This window comes from Ictidomys tridecemlineatus, chromosome 3 (genome assembly GCF_052094955.1).
Source record: "Ictidomys tridecemlineatus isolate mIctTri1 chromosome 3, mIctTri1.hap1, whole genome shotgun sequence".
NCBI lineage: Eukaryota > Metazoa > Chordata > Mammalia > Rodentia > Sciuridae > Ictidomys > Ictidomys tridecemlineatus.
Window position 1 is genome coordinate 56523799 of NC_135479.1, and position 24599 is coordinate 56548397.

The window sequence follows — 24599 nt, forward strand, 5'->3', positions numbered from 1 at the left end:
ATTTTGATCTGTTGTATTGCTATTCTCATTTACCTCCAAAGTATATTTTTTATTTCATCCATTACTTCTTTTACTATTCATTGGTCATTCAATATTCAGTTTCCAGGTGTTAGAATAGCTTCTATTTTTTATTTTATCATTGATTTCTAATTTCTATCTATTATGATATGGTAAAATGCAGGGTATCATCTCTGTTTTCTTGTATTTGCTTTGTGGCCTGAGATATGATCTGTTTTAGAGAAGGATCCATTTGCTGCTGAGAAGAAAGTATATTCAACCATTGATGGATGAAATACTTAACTCTCTCTATAAAATCTAAGTTATTGATTGTATTATTTAGTTCTATAGTTTTATTGTTTAATTTTTGTTTGGAGGAGTTTTTATTATTTAGTTTTTGTTTGGTGAGAGAGGTGTGTTAACATCACCCAGTATAATTGTGTTGTGGTCTGTTTGATTCTTGAAATTGAGAAGGATTTGTTTGATGTATGTAGATGCTCCATTATTTGGGGCATACATATTTACGATTGTTTTATCTTGTTGATGTATAATTTCCTTAAGTAATATGAAATTTACCAGATGACCTAACCCTCTTTGGATTTTTGTTGTTTTTTTTTTCTTTTTTAGCATGCTTCATAATTTTTTGTTGAATGGTAGAGAAGATGTACTATGTAAAAGGAACTGTAGTAAACAGACCTTTAGTGATATGGTGGTAAGGTATGGGAGAAGGGAAAGTGTCTACATCCTGTGATGAGACTCAATCTTTTGCTGAGTGTGTGCACCTGGATTGTGAATTTCACCAGGGCTTTGCAGTTTATTTTCCTCTTAGGTGGGACAGAATGGCCAGAAGAAGCTGAAACTGAGTTTTTCCCTTCTCTTCAGGTGGTTAGGTATTGGAAAACAAAACAACAATAAAAAACAATTCAGTAGTTTAAACTTTGGTAAAATAATTTCTCTTGCAGGCAGACCTTGTTGAAAAAAATAGAATGGTCTGGCATATTTCAAAAAGGTAACTTTTCTTTCCCTTGGTGGATTTTTTTCCCTGGTTAGTTTTTAATTTTTTTTTTTTTTTCCTTTTCTCTGAAACTCATTGTGAGAACCTGGTAGAACTCCTGGAGGTAAAAGTGGGGCCTTCTCATGCCTGGGTCCCTTTGGAGGACTTACTTAACTTTCAGACTTGTCCACATTGAGTCTGCAGCAATTAGTTAATTACTATATATATATTACTTTATATAATCAAAAGCTAAATAATATATATGTAAAGCCCTAAGTATTTATTACCAAAGAAATGAATTATAAAGAGAAAATTTTAATAGATACCACTATAAGATAAAACTTGAATAAAGTACAGTGACTCTCCCAAAGTGATAATTCCCTAAAAGGCAAATGGAAAATTGGAGGAAGTCTTTGCATATTGATAAGTCAATGGTCTCATAAATAAAAGAATCCTTGCAGACTTTATAAATAAGGATTACATGAGTAATCTCATAGGAAAATCAGCACCTGGCATTGATGAGCAATTAACTATGGATAATAAAAGAAGTTGAAAAACATAATCTAGAAGGAAACTAACTTCTTGATCAAAAATATCATTTATTATTTTGATTTCATCTGTATATTTGATAGTGATTTCTTAGAATGAAAAGGTTACTGTGGAAAACAAAATACTTCTGAGTTATTTTTTAATGTTTATTTTTTTTTAATTTTAAATGAACACACAATATCTTTATTTTATTTTTTTATGTGGTGCTGAGGATCAAACTCAGTACCTCATGCATGGAGGACGAGCACTCCACCACTGATCCATAACCCCAGCTCCTGAGTTATTCTTTATAGTACAGTGACCTTTCTAATGGGTATTTAGAAGTGCATAACAACAGCTCTGAGGTTCCAATCCATGATTATCTTTTTAATGTATTTCAATTATATTATTATTTTTCTAATATGTTTGATTTAACTGTCAAGAATTATAGAATAAATTTTAACTGCAGAATTTGTCATAGAGGACTAATTAGGAGATGAGTGTAAAATCTTTCTGAACAGACATCTGTCCAGTTGTTATAATAGCAAAAAAATAAACTGATCAAGTGGTAGTCATCAGCATGGACATGAAGATGCTCATTTGCTCCATTTTATCCAGGCATATCTTTTTTCTGATTGCTTGTTTTACAAAAAATGGAACCCAACTGCTTTTTTGATCATTTTACCTCCCAGAAAAATACAGTTTGTAATGGTGAAAAAATAAAAACACAATTTCCAACCAGATGCCAGAGGCTTGGGAGGCTGAGGCGGAGGATCACGAGTTCAAAGCCAACCTCAGCAATGACGAGGTACTTAGCAACTCAGTGAGACCCTGTCTCTAAATAAAATACAAAAATAAGGCTGGATGTGGCTCAGTGCTTGAGAGTTCCTGAGTTCAATTCCTAGTACCAAAATAACCCGTAATTTCCAACAAGAGAAACACATTCATATAGTAAAATATGTCACCATTACGAACTGTGTTTTTCTAGGGGTAAAAAAGCAGTTTCGTTCCTTTTTTTTTTTTTTTTTTTTGAGGGGTAAACCAAACAATCAGAAAAAAAGATATGCCTGGATAGAATGGAACAAAATGAGCATCTTCATGTCCACGTTGGCAATTGATTGCTGCCTGCTCAGATTGCCCATGAACTTGGGTCTTTGTTTCCTATTAGAAATTCTGAGTGTAGATGAATTGCAAAATCAGAAAATAATGATTTTTAACAATACTTTAAACTCTAGTCATTATTGATGAAAGGGGTTTTGTTCTTTATAAAAAAAAATAGCAGATTTGTAGTTTCCATTCTTGTTTCTTATTTGTAGTGTGGCCTGTTTGGAATCCGCATTGGGACTTTAAAAACATAGTAACGAACTGATTTTATTTTTTTAAGATTGTCCTGGGAGAGGCCCAGATGGTGAGGAATTGAAAGTGTATTTGATGCAGCACCAGGTCTTTGGGGGCTTCTTTTCTTTTTCTCTGTCTGCTGATCCATTTTTATCGCTGTTTTTCTGGCTCAAAATATCTCCCTCCCAACGGGGAGACCGGTGATGTATGTCTCCTGAATGAGGCTCTGCAGAGATGTTAGACGAAGTGGATTCCAGATGAGATCCTCTCTCTGGAACCTTGGAGACACTTGGCAGTCTGCAGAGACCTTCAAATAAGGGTCCTCTGGGGGAAGAGGTTTGACGTGGTCTTGCGCTTATTGTATTTTGGAAATTTGCCAACTCTGAGCCTTAATTTCCTCATTTAGAAAATAGTTTTGAAGTTCCTACTAAGCTAAGCATTTTTAGACAGTGGTCAATAGATAAGATTCTTGAATACTTGGAACCTACTGACCTGAAATTAGAAAATTAATTCTTACCTAAGAGGGTTGGGTGAAAGTTTGTGCTTCAAACCTAGAAAGTTCTCCATGAATGTCCGTTCATTTTTTTCTCTTTGTTCATTCTGTGCAAGTCATTCGTGCATACCTTGGTCTCATCAGTGCTTAGAGATCCCCAGAGAACAGATTTCCTCTTTCAGTTCTGTGTCTTGGTTCCATTGACTAGTATACAAGAACTATTGAGTGATGTTCCCAGGAGTTGCTTGCCCGTCCTGGATTCTAGAAATGAAATAGGTTGCTCCTACACATCCCGGTGTTTTTGCTGAGAATCAGCTTAATTGGAGAAGCTAAGGATTGTGGTTTGGTACAGATTGCTTGAGGATTCATGGCACGGGCTCTGTCCAAAAGCATGTTGCCACTGCTTTCGTTTATTCAGCATCCAGGTGGTTTTCTTGGGCTACCATTGTGTTTGGCTCAACCTGAACATGTAAGCTCTTGTCAGTTACCCACCTCCTCTAAGTATTGCCAACCTCAGACTGCCAAACAGGCAAGCACCTAAGAGGTCATATGAGTTGCACAAACAAGTTCAGAGGAGGGTCACGCTCAGAAATACTGTGAGTGACAGGATTTCATCCTGCTCAAAATAAACATTGATGACGCAATGTTGTGCCTGTTTTTCTGGAACCTAGAATGGTTCTCCTCAAAGGATGAAGCATTCCACATTCCAACACTGCATTAGACCATTGCCATCCGAGCCCATGCAGACCTGAATAATGAAGGGATGCGGACGCGGTGAGATTCGTGTGCAATGTGGGATGAGTCCAGGTTTTGCCAGGTGTTGAGTCAGCAATACTTTCCCTGTGCACCTGTCTTCTCTAAGCTTTCTCTAAATTGCTGCATCTTCCTTCATCTCTTTCCTTATCGTGATGATCACGTAATCAGAATTGAGAGTGAAAGAGAGCTGGGGCAGGAGAAGGAAGTCTGCTTCAGGATGGTGGCACAAGCTGCAGAGGTGTATGGATGTCATTTGCACTTCATGCTCCCACACCAGCTTTGACTTTAACTGCAGACATGGCCCCATGTGTTCAAAACCCTAGGGGCACCTATTGGCATAGGTGTACTTTTCAAACTCACTCATTCTGTAGAGCCGTGGTGGGAAAACATGGAAGTCCCTATGAAAAAAAGTTTGTAACATATCAAATATTATTTAAAAATGAGATGAAACTGTTTAAGGCTCCTTTCCCCTGTGGTGTACAGACTTAGACATTAGTTACTTTATTATTTTATATTTTACCTTATGCAGGACCAACTCTCCGCTGACATGTACAGTTTTGTGGCCAAAGAAATCGACTATGCAAACTACTTTCAAACGGTAAGGGTCCAGAAAGGTGAGATTGCATGAAAGTGTTAGCAAGATTCATGGTGTGGATAGAAAGGGAAGGTGGGCGTGGAACTCAAGGCTTCTCACTTAGTTAGCACATCATGGAAAAGAGTGAAACTGTTCTATCATGAATCTTCTGCCTTCCTTACTCCTTATAGGGGGTTTCTTCAAAATACGTAAGAATAAAACCCAGGCCTCTCCCTGGATTTATTGCAGTTCAGTCATCAATTACACTGAATGATAGCTGAAAGCAATCTTGCTACCTTTCCTAGTTGACATCTGGTAGTGCTTGGAAGCATTTCTGATCATCACAGCTAGGGAGGGACATTGTCACCTTGTAGATGATAGACCAGGGACGCTGCTAAGTTTCTCACAGTATGTAGGGCAGCTCCCTACCAACGAGATTTGCCCACTCCCCCAATATATTAATAGGACCAATGTTGAGAAAACTTGGTCTGGGACAATAAGGGTCTTGAGGAGAATAGGAAAATAACCGCCTCATCCTAAGTGAGCACTGGTTTTGATATAGGTTTTTGCCGTAGTGGCAAATAGGTGAATAGTGATGGATATGTGACCTGTTTACCTGCCTCTTACCCATGGAAGCAGATTTAGAGTTAAAGAAAGAGGAAGAAACAGGATCTGAATCACCTACACTTAAATGATCCAGTTTAGATAATGAGGACTCTTGCTGTTTAGCAGGGTAAATACAAAGCAAGTGAAACAACAACAACAACAACAAAATAGTCCTCAGAGAAATAGTACAAAATGACAGATTGTCCTGTTCACCTGCTTGTGTTGAGACTAAAACTCTAGAAAGCACACACTCTGTCTATATATACATATACATGTGTGTGTGTGTCTGTATACACACATATACTTATATATGTTTATTTTTTATATGATCAGGGAAGTGATGGAATGATAAGGAAGGGGAGTAAAAATTAAAACAGGAGAATTCTTGAAAAGGAGACGTGCTGTGTGGAGTATGGTAGAAGTGCTATGTGCTATTAGCAGTCTTCGAACATTTTTATTACTGGCCCAGACATTCATGTGTTTCTTCCTTTCTGTAAAAGAGCTGATATCTATTATTCCCAACTTGGAGAGTTAATTTTACAATAGTATTTTTTCCAAGTGCATTCTATCAGTTTCAGTTGTGGAGGTGAGACTTGACTTTAGACTTTCTGAAACCAACGAAATATCAGCATTCCAAGCCTTATTAGATTGTCTAATTGTCCCTTGGGTACTATTTATTTACTTATTTTGTTAACTTTGTTAAAAAAACTAATCTGCATTAGTTTTCCATCAGTGTTATTGGTATTTCCTCTCCACAGCAAGGATTCAGAGCTGTTCCCTCCCCCCTCTGTCCTCCATGCCCACTCTTGGGGACAGGAGAAGGAGATTCTGAAAATAAATGAAGTAACTGTTGCTCATGGGTTTTCCCTGGCCGTTATCCACATGTCAGCTGTGTTTTAATTTAATGGGATGATCATAGTAGAGCACCATGAGGAGTTTGTTCTTCGGGCTGCACCATGACAGTCAGAGCAAGTTCACCTCCCAGTGGACCTAACGAGGATCCCAGGTCCAGCTTATGTTTTCAGATCAGCTCGAAGTTAAACTACGTTGGCAGAAATTGAAGACGTATATACAGATTGATTTAGCCCGTACATATTGTAGAGGCAAATGAATTTCTAAGGGTATTTCCCATTTATAATTACCTTTCCTTGTACCTCTTTTGCTACCTTTTGCTTATAGGATGGGATTGCAGGAAAGGTAGGGTGGTGGCTAAGACCAAGCTTTCTAAGCCAGGCTCTAGCTCTGGGGAAGCTCCCTTATTTTTTTCATAGTTCTCCTACCTCTCAAAGGCAGGAGTCTTAATTCTTAGTCTGCTGTGACAGGCTGAAGCATGACTATCATCCTACATGTGTTGGAGAAGGGAACAGGGGGCTCCATCTCCCTCCCCCATGAGTAACTACCTTCATGCAGAACCCGCTACGTGCAACAGAGAAGCCTGTGTTCCTGCCATTCAGCACAGGGTAATGCTTCTGCTTGTGTTTTTTCTCAGCTAATAGAAGTGCAAGCTGAATACCACAGGAAGTCACTGACACTGTTGCAGGCTGTATTGCCTCAAATAAAAGCACAACAAGGTAAGCAGATGCCTTCCCTGGGAGGGGAGTCTTGGGAGCCCGCTTACCTTCCCAGATAAGACCATCTCCTTGCATTTTGGTCACTGTTTAAGATTGACACAATCATGTCACATTTCGATGAGCCCCTAGAACTTTGTAAGATGGTATCGATCCAGTTGTAGCCAAGTCAAGCACATCCAAACACGAACCCCACCCAGCATGAATCAGGGGTGTGTCACATCAACCCCAGCACTGATGGATACAGCCGGCTGTCCACCTACCCTCTCCCTCATCCCCAATCCCCAACTGGGCTGCCATATATATATATATATTTTTTTGGTAGTCTTAGGAGAATCTGAATGACAAGAGAAAAGAAAGGTAATGTGAGTGACCTTCTCAAACTGCTGACTGACCTCTTTCTTGCTTCTCCTCCTCAGAGGCCTGGGTTGAGAAACCCTCTTTTGGGAAGCCGCTGGAGGAGCATCTCACCATCAGTGGCCGAGAGATCGCCTTCCCCATCGAGGCGTGTGTGACCATGCTGCTGGAGTGTGGGATGCAGGAGGAGGTAGGGTGGAGCATAGCCAGACCCAGCTAGGAGCAGGTCACCTCTTCCAAGAGGCAGCATCTCTAGGGTCTTCTCTCCTGTATCGTCCGTCTCCCTGCTGGCCCCCTCCAATCCAAACACAGAGGCAGCGGATGTGGTTCGGCCCCCTCTCCTGCAGACACAAGCTGGTCCTGATTTTTCTTCATTTTATATTGAGAGTGGAGGATTGTGGGCAGCTTGCCACATCTGGCCCTGAGGACTGGATGTGCAGATTTGACTTGTTGTTTCTTCAGACTTAATGTGATTTGATGACTCTGGCATTCTATTGCTGCTGTTACTACGCCAACTCATTCTCTCTCCTCCTCCTGTTGTATAAAAAAATTTCCTAATTCCCAAAATAGAGCTCTTAACGTTTTGGATCACAGCTCTCTTATAGACATCCTCAAAATTTGATGGATAGCAGCATTAGAGAGTATTTTTAAAGAACTGCCTATAAAAAAAAAAAAAAAAAGATCTATGAGAAATTGCTGGTGGCCATAGTTTTTATTGCTGTGTGAATTGTTTCCTGGGAGATAAGAGCCATCTTTCTTTGCTCCAGTAGGTTCTTTTAACACCTTTATCCGATATTCCTTTGATCCGATCACCTAGTCCATGTCTATTTAGACCACTCATGCATTTATTACTAAACAAAGCGTAAAATGAGATAGGAGGGTTATAAACAGCCTAGCATCTATCCAGTAAGCACGGTTCATCAAAAACAGGCTGCAACCCAAGTAAGCACTGGGTCACATGGGAAAAACTGAGGTTTCTAAGTGGAAGAAGAGGAAGCCAGTGAACGTTCATCTCAGTGTTGGCTGTTTCCATGTGCCAGGCCTATTTGAGATGCTAGATATTCAAAAAGGAGTGGGAATAAATGTTTCCTTTTCACCCCATTTTATGTGCCTTCACATTTGTCATCAATTAAGAAAGAAGAATTCTCTTTGATATCTGAGAAAGAGTTTCACGAAGGTGGTGAACTGGGCTTTTTAGCCCCTCTATTTTATTTTTTTCAATTATGGAAATATGTATACACACAAAGATAAGAAAATGATCCCCATCCCCCAGCTCCTGGTCAATCTGGTTTAATCTCTACCTCCATTTCCTGCCTCCTAATACCTGCTTTGGATATTTTGAAGCTAATTTCAGATGTTTTTGTGTCATTTCCACGAAGTGCTTTAGAATGTATTTCTTAAAGATAAGGAATATTCTAAAATATAGTTGCAACAGTATTATTATAGCAAAAAATGATGTTAGTAATGTACTAACATCATTACGTATCTAGTCGGTGTCAATTGGTTCTCAGAGAATGGACTCTGACGTCTCTAGACTTGCCTCAACTTTCCTGTCTCTGCCGTTTTCTGGGCCATTCTGCCTCTGGACAAATCTTGCACTCAATTAATCTCTCTCTCCTTCTCTTTCCTCCTCCTTCTCCTTTCCCTCCCCTCTTCCTTTTTCTCTCTCCCTCTCCCTTTTTCTTTCTCTTTTTCCCTACTTTACATGAGCTCTTTCCCTTTAATGACAAATATGCTTAGGTGTCCCGTAACTTAGAAAAAATAAAAATCTTCTTTCAATCTTGCTGCAACCTCGGACTCCTTTCCTAACCCCTTGGTTTCGTTCTGCTTTACAATTTCTATGGATAACTCTCAGCATTTGCTGTTTGTGCATAATGGCCACCGTTTACTCGTTGCACTTCCTTGGTGTGGCTTCTGTCTCCACCCCTACACTGCAGCTGCCCTCGGGGACCCTCAGGGAGCTCCAGGTTGTCAGATCTAGGGCCTCAGTCCCAGCCACCTTGAAGGGCTCCTGGCTGCCGGGCTGGCTGTCCCCTCCTACCTCCAACCACAGGGCTCTCCCCATTCCCTGTTCTTTCCTGTCATTTACTCCTCATCTCCTAGTGTTTCACTTCCACCTTAGTGGGAGGGCTCCACTCCTGTGTTGGCACTCTTTAACATTTCCATGAAAAATTTCCTCTAATACCCACTAAACTATTCACTAGTTACCTGTTTTTTTATTTTATTTATTTATTTATTTTTATGTGGTGCTGAGGATCGAACCCAGTGTCTCACATGTGCCAGGCGAGTGCTGTACCACTGAACCACAACCCCAGCCCCACTAGCTATCTTAATAACGTGTCCCTTAATGGGACAGTCTCCTCTCATAGTTACGCAATCAAATATCTGAAGTCTTAGGCACTCATTCACCTTATCCACAGAGCATATGTTCCAAGACCCCCAGTAGATGCCCAAAACTATGAGGATTACTGAACACTGTACACATTACTAGGTTTGGTTTTTTTTTTTTTTTTTTGCTCTACATAAAGACTTTAAATTTATACATTAGGTTTATATGGTAAGAGATTAGCAGCAACAATAATATACTAGAACACTTGTAACAATATATCATAGTAAGCTATTTAAATTATAGAAATGAGTTCTTTATTTCTGTAATTTTCCAGAAATTCCAACTTCCAGACTGAAGTTGACCAAGGGTAACTGAAACTTACTGAAAGAGAAGTTGCAGATAACGGAGGGTTACTGTATTTAACACTGTCCACCACCAAGTACTGCTAGCTCTTCTCGCATGGCTATGGCATAGTGTTGTGAGAGTCTAAACCTCTCCTTAAGTATATTTTGTAGCTTGGTCTCTTGGTCATTGTAGCCTTATGGACACATTGCATAGCCTCCTCACATACATGCCAAAGAGACTTGAACGCTGATTTATCTGTCACAACCTCCACTAGGAAGGGAGTTAGCCATCTTAGAAGGCCAGAAACTCAGTATTTCAGACTGAACATTTTCTTCTAAAGGAATCTGGAAATCTGAGTGACCATAAAAGTTTGAAGGAGCAAACAGGCGCATTCTGCCAGCTTGTTTCTCAGCCTGTATTTAGGTCACAGAATGGAGGAAGCTCTTAGGAGCAGTGGTGCATGCCTATAATCCTAGCAGCTCAGGGGGCTGAGGCAGGAAGATCAAAAGTTTGAGGCCAGCCTCAGCAACTCAGTGAGACACTCAGCAACTGAAGGAGACCCTGTGTTGAAATAAAACGGGCTGAGGATATGACTTAGTGGTAAAACATTCCTGGGTTCAATCCCCAGTACCAAAATAATAATAATAATAATAAAAATAAATAAAAATGAAGGAAGCTAACAAGTTGAAACAGAAACCACCAGGGTTTCCTGTCTAACTCACCTGGGACTTGGCGGTTCCTTTTCAGCGTTGACCGGGAGTTGTCTTCTCTTCTGCACACTCTGCTCTCTTCTTTTCATGCCTGGCTTGCTTTGCTCTACAATGTGCAGAGGCTTATTTGAACAAAGTGATGGTAATGCCAAAGTAATGCTAATAATGGAACATGGAGGCTCCATCATACCCTGTCCCCAGTCTGCCCTTCCTCTGAGGACTTGGCAATTTGATTGCTCCTCGTGTGTGTGTGCACATTCACCCACACCCCTCATAGACCTTTTCTCATCCCACTTGTTAGATCTCCACGTCTGACCTAGGAGCAAATAGCTGTCCTAGGACGTATCTTAAGTGTACAGGAACAACAGTTTGAGTGTTCAGGGTTCTAATGGCCAATGGATACTTCCCGAATCAGTATTATGAGCCACCCTGACATCAGGCAGGAAAACAGCACAGTGTAAAGTTAGATCCAGTCCCTACTCTCAAGTTGCCTACGTCTGCAGGAGGAGACCTAAGAAAAGGGGCAGAAACAATATGGGAAGCTGGTGTTAGAAGAATGTACCTTGGAGGTTTTGCCCTTGTACCTTTGAATTGCTGACTCTCCACTAACCCTCTGTTCTGTACGTAGGGACTCTTCCGAGTAGCTCCCTCTGCCTCCAAGCTGAAGAAGCTGAAAGCCGCGCTGGACTGCTGTGTGGTGGACGTGCAGGAGTACTCGGCAGACCCCCATGCCATTGCAGGTGGGCACCCACAGCCTGTTGGCAGGATGCTCTCAGCAAGGCCACATAGGGAAGGGGTGAGCATGCAGAGGGTGTGGTTACATGTCAAGGACACTCCAACCCAGGCCCTTCCAATAGGCTTCATTCACCTGTGTCCACTCAGGGCCCAGTTTCAGGGCTGCTTGCTCTGGCCCCTTGAAGGAGGGCCTCCTACTGTTCCAAGAGAAGATGTAGTGATGTGGGAAGTAAGGGGGACAATGTGACTGTCAGCCCAGGTTCCCCTACCAGAGCCCTGGGTCTGTTCGTGTGAGTAGCCTCTGTGTGGTCTTGTGTTGGTCAGGGAGCTGGTCTCCAGAGACAACCCACATGGGTACTGCAGGCTGCCAAGTCACCACGGCTCATTGTCATTATTGTATCTACACTCAGGAGCTTTGAAATCTTACCTCCGAGAGTTGCCAGAACCACTCATGACCTTTGAACTCTATGACGAGTGGATCCAGGCGTCCAAGTGAGTACCTTCTGTGGCACCGTCTTCAGAGTTTATGGGGATGTACTGTCATCCCTTGGTGTCTATGCTCAAAATCCTTTATGTAAAATGACTTAATAATTGCATATAACCCAGCGTACTTCATCTTGTAGACTTTAAATCACTTCTAGATTACTTACAAGACCTAATTAAATGGAAGCACTGTGTGATATTTTTTATTAACGTCTTGTTTAGGCAGTAAACAAAGGGAAAAGTCTATGTACGTTCATGCAGGTGGCAACCATCGTAGCCCTAACTGCAAAGTACATGGTCCATGGCTAATTGACTGCATGGATCTTGAACCCAGGAATACTGAAAGATGGCTCTGTTTATTGAAGATAGGGAAGCATGTAACCTGGGATCTGGAAATTTCATTTCAAATCCATCATGAAGACATTTTCCAAAGAGGCATGTACAAGGATGTTGATTGCAGCATAATTTGGGATAACAGAAGCCTGAAAGTTAATTAAAGATTTAGTGGGCAATGGAGGTGGGAGTTGTGACTAAATAAACTATGGTATGCATTTTCTGAAGCCATTAGGCAGAGCTATTTATGCTGATATGAAAATGTATGGAGATTTATTGTTGAGTGGAGTAAAGCAAGTTAATGAGGATACCATGTGATATTCTATTCTTAAAAACACACTCAAGTAGTAGAATTTCAGGTATGCCTCGATATATGTGGAAGTACACTAAAGAAGGTTCTGGAAGGGCTTACTCGGGCAATGGCAGTGACCCCTGCTAAGAGTGCGGTAGGACACAAGAGTGACCATGGCAGTCTTTGCCCTCATCTGTGATAGGAATATTGCACCAAGAACTAATAATAAAAAGGCGGAACAAGAGGGTAGTAGATGCTGTCTCCTGAGCATAAGCCTGAGGGAGCAGGCCTCAGCAAGGAGCAGGGGCAGGGCCCCCACCAGGTCACACACTGCAGCTTCTCAGCGTGGCTTTGCTTCTTGATTCTTGCATTCTTTCCTTGGTTTATTGCTGCATTAGGATGTTACATGTTCTCTTTGGCTATATGAGCTGTCTCAAGCTAGGTGTGGTGGCGCACACCTGAAATCCCAGCAGCTCAGGAGGCTACGGCAGAAGGATCTCAGGTTCAAAGCCAGCCTCAGCAACCTAGTGAGGCCCTGAGAAACTCAGAGACCCTGTCTCTAATAAAATATTCTTAAAAGCTGGAGATGGGGCTCAGTGATAAAGCAGTCTGGGGTTCAATTCTAGGTACACAAAAACAACATCTCAAGTAAACACTGTTGAGAATTGGCACGGGAGGAAAAGGTGGAGAGAATGGTAGAGATTGTGCAGTCAGAAGACAGAAAAGAAGAGAAGAGTGTTTTATGAGAGCAAGTCTGGAGCAAATAGCTATCCTAGCAAGGTGGCCATGATTGGAAATGGTGTCTTGAGATCTCTGGTCTTGGGACTTAGTCTCAAGGGCAGCCTGGGTCTTCTGTGAGAAAGAATCTGGTGTGTGTATCTGATACTAATGCACCTCCCCCTTCCACACACACTCTCACTCCCCCCCACCCCCTCTGATGGATCTTTTTAAAAAAAATCTGACACACAATTGTATAGGTTTATAGAATATAAGATGATGTTTTAATCCATGTATATATCATACAATGATGAAATCCAGGTAATGAGTATAACCATCACCTCCAACATTAATCTTTGATGCTTCTACTTCTTAATGAACGGAGCGCCAAAAGAGACCCAGTGAATTTGGAAGTGAAGCCAGACTTGAATGTGCAGAGCCAGAGGAAGCTCGCTTCAATCAAGTGACACAGTGTATTCTTTTCTTTTTTTTTTCTTTTTTTTTGGTGGTGCTGGGGATTGAACCCAGGGCCTTGTGCATGCAAGGCAAGCACTCTACCAACTGAGCTATATCCTCAGCCCCCAACAAGAGTATTTTTTAATGCATTGTAAAAGGCTGGCCAAATCTGTGGTACTCTTATTGTGAAGACCAAGTGTTGGACTCTGTGAGGACACTAGTTATAATAAGAGGCATCATTTTTTTCAGTGCTTATTAGAGGTTTAACTTTGCACTAAGCCCATTATACATTTTTACGTTCCTTAAATTTCTCAGAAATTCTTATTAAGTGGTTTGTGTTATGTCCCCCATTTTACAGGTGAGGAATTTGAGGTATAGAATAGGTGCATAGCAGCAGGCTACTTGCCAGCTAATGTATGGCAGAATGAGAATTTGAATCCATGGAGTCCAGTTCCAGGGTCCATCCACTTACCTATTTTATGTCTCTCGAAAGAAAGACTGGTCCCAGGAAGAAGTCAAGTGAGAACATACCATTTGCTGAAAACCATCCCTTTAAAAAAAAAAAAATCATGAAATATCCAAGAGATCTGGATGATGTGAAGCTAGAGAAAGGGAGGCTAGCTCAGCTCATCGCCACCTACCCGAGATGCTCTACTTGTTACCTCATTCGCAGAGGTGGATCTCCTTTAGGAAATAGGAATGATCCAGTGACCCAAAGTAGTGTCGGTGTCTTTGAACCTAGGGAAAAAGAACTTATTTTCACTCTGGATTATAAGCATGTCATGTTGAAGGCTCTTGGTGGTGATGGTGCCTTCCACTTAAGGTCACACCTTCTCAAGAAAGTCATTTTTGCCTGAAGCGATTGTTTCCAACCCTCTGTGTGCATCAGACTCTCCTGGGAAGCTTCTAAAAGATGCCAGTGGAGATTCAGGTGACATTCCTCTGGGTTCTGTGTTTCAAAGCTCCCAAGGCTGTTGGGTGGATAACCTTGACCCACCTTAACAGGGCGTTGAACTGCAGGCAGATTCCTAAAATACAGTCGGCCAGAGATGGGGCATCTGGGAGTCCAGCAGAACCCAAAGTGGACTGGTTATCTCAAAGTGACATTCCTTACAGTGTTAAAGCAGAGAGGACTTCCTTGTCATGCAGGCTGAGGAAAACAAGGCCTCTTCTGAATGCTTGTTGTGAATCTTCTATTTTTGGAAAAACTAGTCTTTTTCAGAGATCCATCTGATTGCATGGCACTTAACACAAGTGACCTCCTTCTGGTTTGGTCTGAGCTGCCGTGGCCCAGTGCTCGATGCTCCTTTAAAATAGCAGCTTCCCACGAACTGTCACCTTCAAAAGATCAAAGATCGGAAAAGGGAGTGGGGTTTGGTGCCAATGAAGATTCCTCAGCAAATGACAGAGGTGACAACAGCAGCCTGCAGATGGCTACTTAGCAATGATGTCGAACTTTGCATGAACCAGCAGCAGGACCAGCTGCTTTGGACTGCTGCTTCTTTAGACCTCTGGTGCAGCTCTGTGAAAGAAATATTATTGTGAACCTGGTACAAAGGAGGAAACAGGGGCTCACAGAGGTTGGGAAGTTGGCACAAGATCACAGGATGGAGCAGCGCCTTCCTTCCCGTGCAAACCCCACGTTGGCCAGGCTAGAGTCCCATGACAACTCCTTAATGTATCTTCTGTCACCTTTCAGTTTCTGAATGGAACCTTTAGTTTTCACTCTAATCTCCTGGTTCAAGATCCTTGTGGAGAATGCCTGCTTCTTTCTTGAGGCAGAAATGAGGAAAGTCAGTTTTCTCACCTTGGTCAGAATCAACAGTAGGACCTTGGAATACCCAGCAATGAAGTGTGCAGGTGACAGCCACACCTCGGCTGTGGGTCCCGGGTCAACAGGTTGGAGTTGGACCTCACCCTTCTGCTGTTTATCTTTCAGTTTTTCTTGAGAAAGGATTCTTGGCGCATAAAGCTTTTCTGACCATGTGGGTCTTGATGTAGATTTATATAAAAAAAGTCATCTTTTAAATAATACATATTTATTTAATTCTAAGAGTAAATCATTTTTGCATAGTGAAAAAAAAATCTTTTTCAGCTATTGGAAGTTATCCACTCCCTGAGTTATATCTTGAAGAGTCAGATTTCTTCATGTCTATGTAATCTCCTTATTTACAGGTATTTTATTAAGGTCCTATTATATGCCAGATGCCAGGGAAATTAAGAAGCAATAAGATCTTAATATAATATGCAGCATTATCTAAATACTTCACTATGCATTGAACTGGATGGCAGGCTGCCACTACAGTGTGCAGAGTTGGACTCCCTGACTGGTGTCTTGCGTCCTCTTGATAACCCTGTAACCCTGTAGTCCAGAGCAGGCCTCAGGCCTCTGTCCCATGCCCTTACCTGCCAGCCTGGCATATATTCACCATACAGAGGAAATTTTGTTAAATTAGCGCAGGCCAAGACAGAAGAATAATATAGAAGGCAAAATAATATTACCCAAACATTTTCAATAGTAATACCTTGCTCTTACCGTCCGTTACAGTAGTTAGCTCCTTGTCCAGTATGAGAATGACTGGTTAATATGATTGCCAATGGGGATTCATTGAATCATGCTCAACCAGTGATTTTTCCTATCATTTTCTCAGTATCCAGGAGCAGGAGAAGAGGCTCCAGGCCCTGTGGAATGCTTGTGAGAAACTGCCCAAGGCCAATCATAACAACATCCGGTAAGTGCGGACTGGAGTTGTAGCTCAGTGGTAGATCGCTTACCTTGCATGCGTGAGAACCTGGGTTCCATCCTCAGCACCACATAAAAATAAATAAATAAAGATATCGTGTTCATCTACAACTAAATAAAAAAGTTTAAAAAAAAAAATCCAGTAAGTGGGTACTGGAGACACAAGGATCAGCTTATTTGAGTCCCAGAAATGCAGTTCCCCAGGTAAAAGTCACAGTAACCTGTGTGCATAGCCTTTTGTGGTATGTTGTTGGCACATAGGGTCTCTTTTAAGCCTCAGCCTGTGAGGTAAGGCAGGGATAGTTATTACCATTTTGCAGAGAAGGAAACAGGCTCAGAGCATCTATAGAGTACTGGAGGCTACCTAACTAGCTATTGTCTAATGCACTCAAGTTCTTTGATTTGCAAGGAGTGAAGAAATCTCTGCACCCTAGCTTCAGATATTGGGAACTTATGGTAAAGGTAAGATGTTCCTGGAACCTTATAAGCTGACCAGTGCTGGAGCTGGCAGAGGCAGAGGTGTCCTTCAATTAGTCACAGGAAGAGGGGGCAAAGGAGAGTATTATGCACCTTTCAGTCACCCTTTCATTCAACCCAGATGTTTTCCACTTCTGCCTCTCACCTTTCTTGCTAGTACCTGGACTAGACCTCTCACTGTGTTGCAGATCTTCCCCCTTCCCCGGGCTTCTGCTTTCTCATCACAGTGAGAAAGCCAGCACCACTCCTGACCTGCCACCTCTCCCTGAGCTTCATTGGATGCATTTTCAGCTTCAGCACCTGCCACCATCTGCCTAATTGTTTCTCTTTTTTCTTGCTAAAAATCCCACCAGCAGGGATAGGGCTGTCCCTCAGTCGTAGAGGGCTTGCCTCGCACATGTGAGGCACTGGATTCTATCCTCAGCACCACGTAAAAGTAAATATATTGTGTCCATCTACAACTAAAAAAAATAATATAAAAAATCTCACCAGCAGTCAAATAGTGGTTTCTCAAAATTAAACATACATGCTGGGCTGAAGGAGGCTGAAGCAGGAGGATTGTTCAAGGCCAATCTCAGCAACTTAATGAGGCCTTAAGCAATTTAGTAAGACCCTGTCTCTAAATGAAAACTAAAAAGGATGGGGCTGTGACTCTGTGGTTAAGTGTCTCTAAATTCAATCCCTAAGACCCCCCCCCAAAAAAAAAATTAAACATAGAACTACCATATGATCCAGCAATTTCACTTCTCAGTATATTCCCAAAAGAACTGAAAGCGAGGACTTAGTATTTGGATACCCAGGTTCACAGCAGCATGATTCACACTAGTCCAAAGTGGAAGTAACCAAAGAGTCCACAGATCGAAAATGGATAAATGAAATATAGCTTATACGTACAACGGAATGTGAGATTCTGGTTCTTGCTACAACATGAATGAATCTTTGGTCTTGATGCTAAGTGAAAGAAACCAGGCACCAGAGGACAAAAGCTTATGATTCCCCTTATGTGAGTTACCTAGGGTAGTCAAATTCTCAGACACTAAGTCAAATGATGGCGGCTAGGGGTAGGGTCGAACGCTGAGGTTAATGTTGAATGGGTACCATTTCGGTTTGGGAAAATGAAAGAGTTCTGGAGATGGATAGTAGTGATGACCTGGTATCAGTGTGAATCTACTTAACCCCACTGAAATATATACCACAAATGGGTCTAAATGGTAAATAGTTATGTATGTTACTATAATTTAAAAATCCCAAGATCAAAAACTTAGATTGGTACTCGGCTCACGTTGGTGACCACAGCCCGTGGATTGATGATCCTCAGCTTTCTATGTCCTGGTCTCTTCCTTTGTGGCCTCTTGGAGGGCTTGAGGCCGGGTGTGGAGAAGCTTTGGAGGGACATGGCCCAGTGACAGCATAGTGACAACATGGTAGGACTCCATGTCTGGTCCTCTTGACAGAAGACGTGTGGAAAACTTCCAAGGAAGTTGCTTCACTCTGACCTGAGCAAATCAGGATGAGGACCACAGCCTTTTGGAACCCAGAGTCTAGGAGGAAATGTGGGGTTTTAATGTGGCTTGCTAGAGCTGTTCTGTTGTGCTGAATTTGTGCATAATTTCTTATTTTTAAAAAACAATATCTTTACTGAAATGTATTCACACATCACTGTACCTTTTAAAGTATGCCATGTTTAGTTTTTTAGTGCATTCAAAGAGTTCTGCAACTGTCAATATTAATTTTAGAGATTTTTTTTTACCACCCCATAAAAAACCCAGTTCTTATTAGCAATCACTTTTCATCTTCCCACTCCCCAACCCAGGGCCTGGCAACTACTGATCTACTTTCTGGGTCTATAGATTTGCATATTCTGGATATTACATATTATAGATATCATAATGTAGGCTTCTATATCCGACTTTCTTTCACTTATAATGTGTTCACAGTTCATTAATGTAGTGAGATATGTCAGTTCTTTATTCTTTTTTATGGCTGCATGACATTCCATATTTATCTCTTCATCCCTTGATGAACCTATGGTTGGTTTTCACTTTTTGGCTATTGTGAATAGTGCTGCTCCGAGCATTCATCTACCAGTTTATGTGTTGACGTACTTCTCTTGGATATACCCTTGGGAGTGGAATTGCTGGATCACGTGCTAAGCCTGTGTTCATTATTTTCTTCATTGGATCTTTCCAGAAAGCTTGACTAAGGGTAATTGCAGAAGACACCATCTCTCAGTCATTTAGCATCTCGCCGAGTAAGATCTGAGTCTGTCTTGTTTTTACAAAGAGAATACAGATTTCTCATTTCCTGATATGTCTTCATCATACTGCAGGATAGATGAGTCGCTGTCAGTAAGATGTGCTACTGGAGAGAAGTGTCGGCACACCTGTCTGGTGTGGAGCCCTAGTGAAACGTGGCCCTTCTCATTTCTTTTCAGATACTTGATCAAATTTTTATCGAAGCTGTCAGAATATCAAGATATAAACAAGATGACTCCCAGCAACATGGCGATTGTCTTAGGACCCAACCTCCTCTGGCCGCAAGCGGAAGGGTGAGTGAAGGGAGGGGAGCCCTGTGGGCAGCGTGGCAGGGATGCAAGGGGGCATGCAGGGGCATTCCCAAGATCATCACCAGCCTCATTGATATTTCACGTCCTCATTCTGGCACGGCCCACTCCCTGTATGGGGGAATGCACAGAGTTCTGCAGACCTCTCTCACCGACGGTCTCAGAGCTGTGGGCCTGAAGGAAGGGTCTTCTCCAAGTTAACCCAGGTCAGCATCAGCATGAAGGGAGGGAAGATGAGGGGCATGACGGCAGCAGGCAAGGCAAAGTCTCTCAGGCACCCTGGACTCTGTCCAAGATTCGGAGGGATGGAGGGTTGTCTCCAAGGAGACCTCAGAGTTGGAAAGAGGAGGAACTCAGCAGTGATGAGAACTGTACCTTATGCTAAAAGCGCCTTCGTGGGTGCTATTCGTTTACCTGTGGTTGTCCCCATTCAGAAAGGTGAAGTGTCCTTCCAGAGAGAAAGCCAGCTCACAAACCTAGGCCTGCAAGGTTCCAGTCCAGGATCCCTTCCCGGGCTCAATAGCTAGAGGACGGACCAAGGATCCCTTTATCCTGCCTCGGCTGGTGACCCCATCCTGCCCTCCTTTGCTCTGTGCTTGCAGAAACATCACTGAGATGATGACCACAGTTTCGCTGCAGATCGTTGGGATCATCGAGCCCATCATCCAGCACGCAGACTGGTTCTTCCCTGGGGGTACGTGGCGGCATTGGGTTGGGGGGGGGATCGGAGGCGGGGAGCAGGGAGATCACTGTGAGTTCAGAACTCTTTGAAACCAAGGACCACGGCCCCCAGGGCTTTTGTTGGTTTTGTTTTTAATCTTTGCACACACACACCACACACACACACACACACACACACACACACACACACACACACACACACACCAGTATTGGCACTGTCAGCACCTTCCTGTTCTCTTATCCATGCTGAAGGATGTTCTGGCATGAATGTGTCTGCTGTGGGTGCCAGTGAGGTCCATGGATTCTATTGGTTTCATACCATGGTTCCTTCAGGTCTGTGAATCATGGCCTGCCGGTTGCAGAAAGAGGAGAGAAATCCTTTTCTCCAAACCCTCAGGGCTCACAGATCATCTGGGTATTGCCCTTTCATTGCCCTAAGTTGTACCCTTTGAGTTGCCCCTTAGCATGTACAAAGGCAGATGTTTTTTTTTTGACCTAATTCAAAATTAGCTTCTCAAGGCGGCTTTCTAAGAGGGGATTTAAGACATGCCCTGAGCCATGGAAGCATCGTTGCCTAAGTACATGTCTTTCAGCTTTGACTGATGTTTTTGTTTTTGTTTTTGGTTTTTGGTACTGGGGGTTGAACCCAATGGTGCTCTACTACTGAGCCACATCCTCAGCCCATTTTTATTTTTTATTTTGAGACAGAGGCACTGTGTTGCCCAAGCTCTGCCTCAGCCTCCCAAGTCACTGGGATTAAGGTATTCGTCACCGTATCTAGCAGTGGTGATAGTTTTAAAGAGAGAGCAATGGTTACATTAAATGTAGTGTTTACTGAGAAAAAAAAAAAACTGATGCTGTGACATTATGGGTAGTAAATATGAGAAGGATGCTTCTAGCTATGCAGCAACATCCACTAACTCAAGCAAAGGTGAACTCCTCTAGTCCTCAGAGGAAATCAAAGAAGTTTGGCCATCTTTCTTCTGCTGACCGTGTTTGAGTGGCTGATCTTCTGAGAGCTCTATTGATGGCACAAAGCTAGGTGAGGCTAGGAAGCAAAGATAAAGAAAAAAAGGAAATAAGAGTCGAAGGCAATAATTCTTCACGTGCTGTGGATAAGCTGATTCATTACATCATGGACAGGCAGAATTGAGCAGAGCAAATCCATTCCCACTGACCAAAAAAAAAAAAAAATGTATCTCTTTGGGAACCAACAAATACCTCAATGAAAATCTTCCTATTTCTAACTTAAAAAAAAATGTATCCTGTTCAGTTTTATAGTAGGACTATATTATCATTTACAAATCTTAATATTGACTTTTTTTTTCATGACCAATTTCAATGGCTAGCACTTCTCATATAATATTAAATAAAAATAGCCAGGGTGGATATTGCTGTTTTCCTGATTACATCAGGACTGCTCTAAAGCATGATGTTTGACTAAGCTGATTTTGTCTTTTAGAGAAAGTATCCAAGGGCTTCTATTGTATTAAGTTTTGTTGGATTTTGAAAAAAAACACAAATGGACTTTTTTTCTTTATTAAATGCCAGTCTACGTGACCACATGTATTCTCTTCTTTGTCCTATTAATAGGATAAATGATATTATTAAGGTGAGTATACCAATTCTCTCTTCCCTGCAGAGATAGAGTTCAACATTACAGGCAATTATGGGAGTCCGGTGCACGTGAACCATAATGCCAACTATAGTTCAATGCCCTCCCCAGACATGGACCCCGCTGACCGGCGCCAGCCCGAGCAGGCCCGCCGGCCCCTCAGTGTCGCCACGGATAATATGATGCTGGAGTTTTACAAAAAGGATGGGTATGAAGCTGTGTCCCTTTTTCAGTCTTGGGGATTGGGAGAGTTGCGGGGAGGGAGTGAAAGGTAAGGAAAGAAACAGGATTGACATAGGAAGTTGCACTTACTACCACATCTTGGTGACTGGTAGTAAGTGACCTAATTCTTGAAACTGTGCTGTATGGTATGGGTCTCTCTGGCTTGCCTCCCTTGGGGCCAGAGTTAAGTATAGCTTTCTTAGCTGACAATTGTAATCAGTATTGATTAGTTCTCATCAAAGAAATTAAAGTTGGTCAATAAGGATAATTTTTAAAAATACAGAAGTATTTCATTTTGACTCAAAAGTGTGTATAAATGTGGAGCTGAGGTTTTAGCTCAGTGGAAGAGCATGTACTTATTAGCATGTGTGAAGTCCTGGGTTCCATCCCCAGCACCAGAAAAAGAAAAAAAAAAAAAAACGTGTAAATGTATATCACTTCTTGACTCTTTTGTGGCTTTACTTTGATTGTAGATTTGCTCAGTTACACTCTTCAGAAACATCCTTGCATAAATAATGCCTTTAATGCATAATTTAACATTTCCAGTTTCAATCTCTTTAGAGAGAAAACCTAAAATTTGGTGCATTCCAAGCGTAAAATTTTTATAGGTTTTTGAGATTTTTTCCCCCTGTCTTTTATATTTGACACCTATCTTACTTCAATGCAGTCCTTAATAGACTCATTAATGCACCCAGCTTCATGTGTGAGAGTGCCCAGGAACAACCCTTTTTACACTCATATTAAATGAGTTTACATAATATTTGACTAGATGATATGATTCTCTTAGCAAGTAAGATGGGCAGAAGTAGGTTTTGTAACAAGCTCTGATGAGTCATGGGAAGTACCAGCTCTGCCTTGGCAACCGAAGTCTGCGGCTGGATGAGAATCCGTAGGGCATCCTTGATGCAGAAGAAATGGGTTGCCTGGCTTGGTCAAGCAGGTCCAATGAGTCAACGTTGGCTGGGAATTTAAAATCACCACCACAAAATAAAACTTAGTAACTGCTCCTTTAGGATACATGCGAGCATAAAGCACTGAATGAGAGTAACAGAAATTCAGATAAAACAGCCAACATTCCCCTTTCTGATCAACTACCAGGTATCCAGAAAGATCTGTTTGAAAGGCAAATGGCCCAAAGGGATGAGGAGGGAGGGGTGAAAATCCTAGAAGTGTGGGGATTGCCCTTTTCACTCCTATTTATTCCAAATGAGAGTTGGCACTGGGGACTAGAGTTGTAGAGGTCGAGACCCAAGCCTGTGTCCTGGTGGGATCTTGAGGGTGGCCAGTGTTACCTTGCTGATCAGTGACCTGTATGTGTGAGGCAGTGGGGGGCTGTTTCTGTGCACATTGCTGTAGTTTACTGTTCTCTGTTTAGTAGGGAGAGATCAAGTTCTTAAACATTCAAGGAAGAAAGGAAAAACTTCTTCAACCCAGAAAAAGGAGTGAAATTAGAATCTCGGAGAAGCAGAGGCAGAGAATTAGACAATGCACTGGAATTTATTTTTAAATCTCATTCTAAGTAGTAATTCAGTTCCTTCATGACATTCACTAGGCCGAGGGACTGCCTTTGAGGGTCAGTGCTGGTCTGGGCAGGGGTATAGAGAACACCTCCGATTTGGTCCTGGGTGTTTCTGCATCAATGTGGACTACTCTGTCTTGCCAGATCTGTTCTGATTCTCTCCATTTTCTCTAAAAAGTAATTCACATGTCTTCGACGAGGGAGTTAGCAGAATCACCAGGATAGTCAAGTACCATTGGCCCCCTACAGACATGGGCAAATACAAAAGCATTAACAAAGTCCTCTTATTTCAGAACTTTGTAAATGAGATGTCCCTTCAGTGTGCCATTATGACCTAAAGTTGTAATTGCCACTGTCTACTCAGAGGGTCTAGGAGATGCACTATATAAATTATTGTTCTACATGAAATAGAATATATTGTGTATACTTTGAAATTTGTATTTCACATGAGGTGGAGATCTTCCTGGTTTAGGGAACCCTCAAAGAACTGATGGAGGCTAAGCCTCAACTTACCATTGTGTGCCACATCATGATATTTGGTCTACGATGGACCACATGTGTGACATGCATTTCACCCAGAGACGACATACCATCTTAGTTTGTGTAAGTACACTCCAATCGCACAACAGTGGAATCACTCAATGACAACAGTTCTCAGAACATGTACTGCCATTCAGCAGCACATGACTATGTGTGCTTTAAGATGTAGTGCACTTTTGGTGATCAGTTCTAACCTGGCTTTCAGAGAACAAAAAAACCCCAATTATAAGTTTTTTTAGGGGAGAAGAAAATAATTTACATCGGTTGAGTTCTTGTCTTAGCAACGTTAGGGAAATCCTCCATATTTCTCCTCATTTCTGAGATTTTAAAATCTACATCCTGAAGTCTTCAAACTATCCATTGAAACACTGACTAAGGAAAGCTCATAGTATGGAGGTTTTTTGGCCAGGTTAAAAAAAGAAAATTACACACACACACACGTAAAATACATATATAATTATATAAATTATATATTAATATATATAAGTTATATATCAATAAAAATGTTACTTTAAGAAAATGGAACAATTACAAAAAAAAGGTAAAGAAAAAATAGAACTGTTACTTTAAAAAAAAAAAAACAGAAGAAAATTCTGGACAGATAAACCTGATAGAAGTGTTATAGAAA

The 24599-nt window shown here is 41.7% G+C and overlaps 1 protein-coding gene across 8 annotated transcripts in view; it reads left to right on the forward strand.

Moving 5' to 3' along the window:
• Window positions 1-24599, forward strand: part of Arhgap44 (Rho GTPase activating protein 44) — a 168015-nt gene that overhangs the window by 123723 nt on the left and 19693 nt on the right. For 5 of the 8 annotated variants that reach the window (XM_005332889.4, XM_021731410.3, XM_005332890.5 and 2 more), the window contains exons 8-16: window positions 4636-4704; window positions 6776-6857; window positions 7274-7401; window positions 11224-11335; window positions 11741-11822; window positions 16263-16343; window positions 19266-19379; window positions 19997-20088; window positions 21718-21898. In XM_005332889.4, coding sequence (XP_005332946.1) covers window positions 4636-4704; window positions 6776-6857; window positions 7274-7401; window positions 11224-11335; window positions 11741-11822; window positions 16263-16343; window positions 19266-19379; window positions 19997-20088; window positions 21718-21898 — 941 coding nt within the window. The remainder of the gene's footprint in view (window positions 1-4635; window positions 4705-6775; window positions 6858-7273; window positions 7402-11223; window positions 11336-11740; window positions 11823-16262; window positions 16344-19265; window positions 19380-19996; window positions 20089-21717; window positions 21899-24599) is intronic. The other 3 variants (XM_078042909.1, XM_078042910.1, XM_078042911.1) reach the window with 1 other exon arrangement.